Raw genomic sequence first — 9,171 nt, forward strand, 5'->3', positions numbered from 1 at the left:
GAGGGGTGTGTGGTGTTTGTGGCTTTAACTGGATCAGAACACAGAGTCCGACGGCAGAACCAGACCTGGCACCTCGGCGTGAAGAGTGTTTCAGCTGTGGTTTTATAACGCAGATCCTAATGAGCTGACTTTATTATTTGTGTTTACTTGTGAAGCACCAACATATTCTGTAGTGTGGTACAATGGGGGAAGTGAAAGACAGTGATATAAACTACATCAACAGAAGGTAATATGGATCCTGCTCGTGAGAGCTTACACCGGATGGAGATCACCCTCTCATACACATGTTTCCCCCCCCCCCCCCCCCCCCATATTGACTTTAACATGATCACCTAACAACGGTGTGCAAACTGGGGGGCCCGAGATGTTTTGTGGGGGCGCTGGCGGTTGCAGAGGTCCTGCACGCTTCCCAGATGCATTTAAACTAAATGCCGGGGGACAGTGTGAGGCCTCTACTTAGCGAGGTTCAGCTGGCTTCAGGACACGTGACCATGGCAACGCGGGGTCATGTGATGTCACGACCCTGCGTGAGGTAAGTTGGGGGCGGGGAGTCGCAACATCGGAGGGGACCTGTTGGGGGTGCAGCAAAAAAAAGTTTGCGCACCCCTGACCTAACACATCTTACTGCCCGTATAGACTTGTATTCTCTCTCACAAGTAGTTTTTCAACCTGGGTTCCTTGGAATCCTCTGGTTCCCCGGGTATCTATAAAGGGTTCCCCGGGTATCTATAAAGGGTTCCTGCCATTTCAGATAATTATATAATTGTACCAAATAAAGAAGAATTTCCAATGCATTCTATATCGGGAGGGTTGGGGTTCCTTACAGTGCATCTGATCTCAGACGCATTATTAGAGAGGGTTGGGGTTCCTTACAATGCATCTGATCTCAGACGCATTATTAGAGAGGGGTGGGGTTCCTTACAATGCATCTGATCTCAGACGCGCTATTAGAGAGGGTTGGGGTTCCTTACAATGCATCTGATCTCGGACGCGTTATTAGAGAGGGTTGGGGTTCCTTACAATGCATCTGATCACAGACGCGCTGTTAGAGAGGGGTGGGGTTCCTTACAATGCATCTGATCTCAGACGCGTTATTAGAGAGGGTTGGGGTTCCTTACAATGCATCTGATCTCAGACGCGCTATTAGAGAGGGTTGGGGTTCCTTACAATGCATCTGATCCCAGACGCGCTATTAGAGAGGGTTGGGGTTCCTTACAATGCATCTGATCTCAGACGCGCTATTAGAGAGGGTTGGGGTTCCTTACAATACATCTGATCTCAGACGCGCTATTAGAGAGGGTTGGGGTTCCTTACAATACATCTGATCTCAGACGCGCTATTAGAGAGAGTTGGGGATTCCTCGGGGTCTCACAATAAGAAAACAAAAAAAAAGTTAAAAACTGCTGGCATACAGGATAACTAGGTTTGCAATGCATTCCTATGATGTGAGCGTTTACACGCCACCACCAGTCATGTGACTGAGGGGGCGAGGCAGGTCACATGACTTCGTGGTGGGAATTTCCCCAGGTTGTTCATCCCGGTTCAACGGGTTAACCCTTTGTGGGAAGGGCAGCGCCTATTCCAACCTCTGCTCTTGGCCCAATAAGAGGAAGATGCATCAAAGGGGGGGGGAGGGGAATGTTTGCTGTTAACCCCTTCCCTGCAGGGTAACTTCTAACAGGTCTGAGTGCCATTTAAACTGGGTACATTATTTGTCTGGTGACATCATATACCTCAGCACAAAGTTACGGCAAACTGAGACACTGAAGTAAGCGACCCCTGGCCCGAGGAGCTGACAATCTTCTGGTGTACAATTCGTATTTACGGCACAGGAATGAATACGCTGCGCTGTATACTGACACTGAGTATGGTTACATACTCCCCATAATGCCCTTCAGCTTGGCCAGAAGATGTGAGGGGCAGAATGTACCGTAGTGGCCCGAATATAGGACGGTCTCGCACATAATACGACCCTAAAGTTTTGAAGGTGTTCTACATGAGCAATAAAAGGTGTCCGGCTGCGCACATAACGCGAGTACAGCTTTGGGGAGGACATTTTTAGGAAATAAAAAACACTATATTCAGGCCAACACGGTACTCGGAGACAGCCCATCTCTCTGTCCAGGCGGTATAACGAAAATATTAACCTCTTTGCTGCGAGAGGCCAGCAACACATTGCTGCAGTCTGTCCCTTTAAGAGGCATGTCGGTGCAGGAAACAAGGAAGTGTGGGTGAGTGTGAAAGTGACAGAGCTGTGTGTGTGTGTGACTGGGGGCTGTGACCGTGCTGGGGTCTATGTACACAGGTATATCCCCCCTACTAGTCATCAAACAGGTAAGTAAGAAGTATACAGCTCTCCCCCTCTTTCTGCACTGACACCCCCCCCCCCCCCCCCACCCCACTTGGCTGCCAGAATAGCCAGCAGAGCACAGGGTGACAGCGTTTAGCATTTTTATTTGGGGTTATATATTTCTGCGTATACTACATTAAAATGGTAAATCCTATTGTGTATACATGTCGTTAATAGTGTCTGTCGATGTAATGTCTCAGGTTGACGAAGCTCCTTTTACATGTGGGAGTCTACGTATTAACCCATAGCCGGCACTTAAGTGGTTAAAAACGTCTTTTTTTTTATGGTGTAAATTCTGCGTTTGTTACGTTGCCCCCGGGTATTAGGTGCTATAAATCTCTCTGCCAAAAAAATCAGTCACATTTATTAACCAATGCCTTTTAAATGCATAGAAAATTTACTATACCAGGGGTAGCTGCCAACTCCAGTCCTCAAGGGCCACCAACAGGTCAGGTTTTTCATGATAGCATTCTGACTGAGCCACCTGGGCTGAAGCCACTGTTTATTTTATTATTAGGTATAAAGCCGAGGCTCTCCGGAGCTGAACCGCGTTCATTTCAGCTCCAAAGACCCCCTGCTACCTGAGATACTTGCCTCTGTAAGGGGTGCTGGTATGTTCTGGTCCTTAAATCACCCACAGCACGCAGGCCAATAAGATGCTGTCGTGGCTTCATATTGACCCACAAGCATGGGGGATTGTGGGTATTTACCTTTGGAGATATCTCACGTAGCCCCTGCAGCTGTAATTAATGTAGTGTCTATTGACCACATCTAGGGGGAACCGCACCATTTAACACAGGGTTGATCTCAGATGATAATAATAATATGTTCTTGTATAGCGCTGCTAGTTTTACATAGCGCTTTACAGAGACATTTTGCAGGCACAGGTCCCTTACAATCTATGTTTTTGGTGCCTGAGGCACAGGGAGCCGACACCGGGAATTGAACCTGGTTCCCCTGCTTCACACTCAGTGTCAGAGTCAGTGTCTTTACTCACTGAGCCGCTCCTTCTCTCCTTGATGGCCTCAGATACCCCTTATTGAAGCATAGTGTATCCCGGTCATAGACTCCCGTGTGTGCATCTTGCAGGGATTCTATATATAACCCCTGAAGTGATGGTACCCCTATTCCTTAGCAACAGTGTAACTGCATTCAGGACACAAGAAGGCTTAGGCTGTGCCTATAGTGACGGCCACACGGCAAGTGACGTCGCCACCGGCGAAAGTTTTATGTTTCGGTGGGGTCGCGGGATTCCGGCAATTTGATTTGTTCAAGGGCCTTCCCGTGACGCGAAAGCCCTTGAAAAATCAAATGTTGCCAGCTTCTAGTTTCCGCGACGGCGACAAAGCAACGTCGTCGTCGCGCGCATGTGGCGGCGACAATGTATTTGTTTTCAGGCAACGTTAAGTTGCCGTCACCGGCGCAGCCTTACTTCTCTTGGGCTTCCTACAGCACCCGCTGCTGTTCCAGTGCTTAACCTCACACACATGGCTCATCTCTACCTCTGTCCCGCTATAGTGTTTAACTTCCAAGACTTTGGCAGCGAAGGTGTTAATAAAGACCTGGCTTCTCACCCGCAGATCCTGGAGGAAGGGACCCCCGTATCGCTGGGGAAATGCAGAGCACCCCGAATTATCTGTGGCAGATGGATGATATCCTGGGACAGGGCGCCACGGCCAGTGTGTACAAAGCACGGAATAAGGTGTGTGCCACATATATAGCACCTTAGTTATAAGTACCTTACGCCTGCAGCCACCTCTGGGGCGGAATGCTGACCGCACACGTCTTTTTTATTTACAATCCCATGAAAGTCCATTTAAAAAAAAATTATTCAAAGACATTTTTTGGGAGAACCTCCCCCCTTCCCCCTTCCCCCTTTTTTTTTACAGCATAAATATTGCTTGAATATTTCGGACACCATTACATTAGGTTTTTCTCCATGTATAATAAACGGCGACTTTTTGTTTATCACGCACAGTATCGCTACTTTTTTAAGCCACTTTTCCCACCGCACAAGCGACGGGAAGAGCAATCGCATGTAGTGCGCCGAGGTTGGAGTTGAACGCCGAGCGCCTTCATGGTCACCCCCACCCGGCTCCTGAACATCTGTCCGTGTAACCACTGTGTTTGCGTGTTTGCTCCCACAGAAGTCGGGGGGGGAGGTGGCAGTGAAGGTGTTTAATAACGTCAGTTACCTTCGGCCGTATGAGGTGCAGATGAGAGAGTTCGAGATGCTGAGAAAACTCAACCACAGGAACATTGTGAAACTCTTCGCTGTGGAGGAAACTGTGAGTCCCCCTATTACGCACCCCTCATCTCGCAGCATCTCCGACTCCCACAAATTATCCAGCCCACCTCATTCCACCGGCTTACCTGTCCCTATAACTGTGCCCCTCTCGCCCCTCGCTCTGTCTGTGCCCCTCTCGCCCCTCGCCCTGTGTCACTGCTCCTTCTTACCTTTACTCTCCATCCCCATCACTCCTCTCATACGCCCTGTGCTCTCCTGTGCTCCCCCAGGGCAGCAGTAAGCAGAAAGTGCTGATTATGGAGTACTGCTCCAGCGGGAGTTTGCTCACTGTCCTGGAGGAGCCGGAGAACGCATTTGGTCTGTCCGAGTCGGAATTCCTCATCGTTGTGCAGTGTGTGGGTGAGATACCATATAACCTGAGATCTGGTCACAAGCTCCAACATCTTCAACATGTCCACCAAGGCAGGGTGAATCTGATGGTCCCTGGTGCAGAATTTCACCTGTTGTATTACAGAATTAAGTAACCACTATCAAAAAAAGTTTACAGAAGAAATGCATAGTAAGATCTGTGGGGTAGTGACCCGTGAGCTCGTACAATGCTATGTACATGAATATGGCAGAGGTACTTGGATATTTAGTCATATTGATATGTAGAGATTGCTAAAGAGGTAAATAGAGAGAAAGACAATAGATATATATTGAAATATAAATATCAATAGAGCTAGAAAGATGGATGAATACAGAATGTTATATACATGATTGATGGATAGATAGGTATGAATAGATAGAGTAAGATTTGTAGAAAGATAGGTGGATACAGATAGAATGATAGATGGGTAGATAGGTATGGATAGATTCTGATTATAATTATTATATATATAGAGATCGATACAGTTATTATCTATCTAGCTATCTATCGCTCTAACAGTATCCATCCATCTCTATGTATTTTAATCTTTAATTTTAAATATTTATATATTTACCATTAAATAGAATTATATATGGGTAGATAGATATATAGATACCATTAGGATTGAACAATTGTTGTATGGTGCTCTAAAACAGAAAAAACAGCATTGTTGAATGATAGAATGGCAAAGTCTTATATGGATACCCCTCCAATAAGTAATAATTGTGCTGAAAAAAATAATAATTGTCCCAAAACGATGTATGACTGGTGTGTTAAGATCCCACGTAGCAATGCAGTAAGGATATTGTGTTAACCACCTGCCGGTGACCAGGGCTAGTATAACATCCAATTTAGAGGGAACAATAAATGATAATTAATCAGCATCCAGATGGTGGAATGTGGAACATAGGAATGAACTCACATGAGAAGTATGTCTCCAAGTAGTGGTGAGTCCTTCAGTCCAATGATCCTGGGGTGTAGGTGTGCCTCTGTCTGTAGAGTTCAATGAACCAAGAGAGAGAAAAAAACCGAAGCACTACATCCAATGCTAGTAAGCCAGCAAATACAACAGGAGTGCGTGCGTTCCCACGATTAAAAATAAGGCTATTTTAATGGATCATTGCATCAAACAATACACCAACGCGTTTCGGACTAGAAAAGCCCTTTATCAAGGTGAATGATTCACAAGTGATTCACCTTGATAAAGGGTTTTTCTAGTCCGAAACGCGTTGGTGTATTTTTTGCTGCAATGATCCCTTAAAATAGCCTTATTTTTAATCGTGGGAACGCACTCCTGTTTTTGCTGGCTTTCTAGCATTGGATATAGTGCTTGTTTTTTTCTCTCTCTTGGTTTATAGATATCGTTCGAATGATTTATGGGTAGATAGATATATAGATACCGTTAGAATGATTTATGGGTAGATAGATATATAGATACCGTTAGAATGGTTTATGGGTAGATATATAGATACCGTTAGAAGGATTTATGGGTAGATATATAGATACCGTTAGAAGGATTTATGGGTAGATATATAGATACCGTTAGAAGGATTTATGGGTAGATATATAGATACCGTTAGAATGATTTATGGGTAGATATATAGATACCGTTAGAAGGATTTATGGGTAGATATATATATAGATACCGTTAGAATGATTTATGGGTAGATATATAGATACCGTTAGAATGATTTATGGGTAGATATATAGATACCGTTAGAAGGATATATGGGTAGATATATAGATACCGTTAGAAGGATTTATGGGTAGATATATAGATACCGTTAGAATGATTTATGGGTAGATATATAGATACCGTTAGAAGGATATATGGGTAGATATATAGATACCATTAGAAGGATATATGGGTAGATATATAGATACCGTTAGAAGGATATATGGGTAGATATATAGATACCGTTAGAAGGATTTATGGGTAGATATATAGATACCGTTAGAAGGATTTATGGATAGATATATAGATACCGTTAGAAGGATTTATGGATAGATATATAGATACCGTTAGAATGATTTATGGGTAGATATATAGATACCGTTAGAAGGATATATGGGTAGATATATAGATACCGTTAGAAGGATATATGGGTAGATATATAGATACCGTTAGAAGGATTTATGGGTAGATATATAGATACCGTTAGAAGGATTTATGGGTAGATATATAGATACCGTTAGAAGGATATATGGATAGATATATAGATACCGTTAGAATCATTTATGGGTAGATATATAGATACCGTTAGAAGGATATATGGGTAGATATATAGATACCGTTAGAAGGATTTATGGGTAGATATATAGATACCGTTAGAAGGATTTATGGGTAGATATATAGATACCGTTAGAAGGATTTATGGGTAGATATATAGATACCGTTAGAAGGATTTATGGGTAGATATATAGATACCGTTAGAAGGATTTATGGGTAGATATATAGATACCGTTAGAAGGATATATGGGTAGAAATATAGATACCGTTAGAAGGATATATGGGTAGATATATAGATACCGTTAGAATGATTTATGGGTAGATATATAGATACCGTTAGAAGAATTTATGGGTAGATATATAGATACCGTTAGAATGATTTATGGGTAGATATATAGATACCGTTAGAAGGATATATGGGTAGATATATAGATACCGTTAGAAGGATATATGGGTAGATATATAGATACCGTTAGAAGGATATATGGGTAGATATATAGATACCGTTAGAAGGATTTATGGGTAGATATATAGATACCGTTAGAAGGATTTATGGGTAGATATATAGATACCGTTAGAATGATTTATGGGTAGATATATAGATACCGTTAGAAGGATTTATGGGTAGAAATATAGATACCGTTAGAAGGATATATGGGTAGATATATAGATACCGTTAGAAGGATATATGGGTAGATATATAGATACCGTTAGAAGGATTTATGGGTAGATATATAGATACCGTTAGAAGGATATATGGGTAGATATATAGATACCGTTAGAAGGATATATGGGTAGATATATAGATACCGTTAGAAGGATTTATGGGTAGATATATAGATACCGTTAGAAGGATTTATGGGTAGATATATAGATACCGTTAGAAGGATATATGGGTAGATATATAGATACGGTTAGAAGGATTTATGGGTAGATATATAGATACCGTTAGAAGGATGTATGGGTAGATATATAGATACCGTTAGAATGATGTATGGTTAGATATATAGATACCGTTAGAATGATGTGTGGGTAGATGAATGGATACCGTTAGAAGGATGTATGGATAGATATATAGATACCGTTAGAAGGATTTATGGGTAGATATATAGATACCGTTAGAAGGATGTATGGGTAGATATATAGATACCGTTAGAAGGATGTATGGGTAGATATATAGATACCGTTAGAATGATGTATGGGTAGATATATAGATACCGTTAGAATGATGTGTGGGTAGATATATAGATACCGTTAGAATGATGTGTGGGTAGATATATAGATACCGTTAGAAGGATGTATGGATAGATATATAGATACCGTTAGAAGGATGTATGGATAGATATATAGATACCGTTAGAAGGATATATGGGTAGATATATAGATACCGTTAGAAGGATGTATGGATAGATATATAGATACCGTTAGAAGGATATATGGGTAGATATATAGATACCGTTAGAAGGATATATGGGTAGATATATAGATACCGTTAGAAGGATATATGGGTAGATATATAGATACCGTTAGAAGGATATATGGGTAGATATATAGATACCGTTAGAAGGATATATGGGTAGATATATAGATATGGTTAGAAGGATATATGGGTAGATATATAGATACCGTTAGAAGGATGTATGGGTAGATATATAGATATGGTTAGAAGGATATATGGGTAGATGAATGGATGCACAGACTGACAGATGGATAGAATGTTACACACACCGATCGATAAATACACAATCCTATGACACCGCTTCCTGCCCCCGTTGTGTTCCCAGTGGCGGGGATGAACCACCTGCGTCAGTACGGGGTCGTGCACAGGGACATCAAACCTGGGAACATCATGCGCCTGATAGGAGAGGACGGGCGCAGCATCTACAAGCTGACGGACTTCGGGGCCGCGCGGGAGCTCGAGGATGATGAGAAAT

At 42.5% G+C, this 9,171-nt stretch overlaps 1 protein-coding gene across 7 annotated transcripts in view; it reads left to right on the top strand.

Annotated features, from left to right (window-relative positions):
• The first annotated feature begins 2,183 nt into the window (after positions 1-2,183).
• The window catches only part of IKBKE (inhibitor of nuclear factor kappa B kinase subunit epsilon), a 38,075-nt gene continuing 31,087 nt past the window's right edge, over positions 2,184-9,171 (top strand). For 4 of the 7 annotated variants that reach the window (XM_075615164.1, XM_075615166.1, XM_075615169.1 and 1 more), the window contains exons 1-5: positions 2,221-2,334; positions 3,931-4,052; positions 4,498-4,638; positions 4,868-4,997; positions 9,022-9,171. The exon at positions 9,022-9,171 is cut by the window's right edge and continues 32 nt beyond it. In XM_075615164.1, coding sequence (XP_075471279.1) covers positions 3,966-4,052; positions 4,498-4,638; positions 4,868-4,997; positions 9,022-9,171 — 508 coding nt within the window. In that variant the 5' untranslated portion in view covers positions 2,221-2,334; positions 3,931-3,965. Of the gene's footprint in view, positions 2,335-3,930; positions 4,053-4,497; positions 4,639-4,867; positions 4,998-9,021 lie in introns of those variants that run through there. The other 3 variants (XM_075615163.1, XM_075615168.1, XM_075615167.1) reach the window with 3 other exon arrangements.

This window comes from Ascaphus truei, chromosome 9, assembly GCF_040206685.1.
Source record: "Ascaphus truei isolate aAscTru1 chromosome 9, aAscTru1.hap1, whole genome shotgun sequence".
NCBI classification, from domain to species: domain Eukaryota; kingdom Metazoa; phylum Chordata; class Amphibia; order Anura; family Ascaphidae; genus Ascaphus; species Ascaphus truei.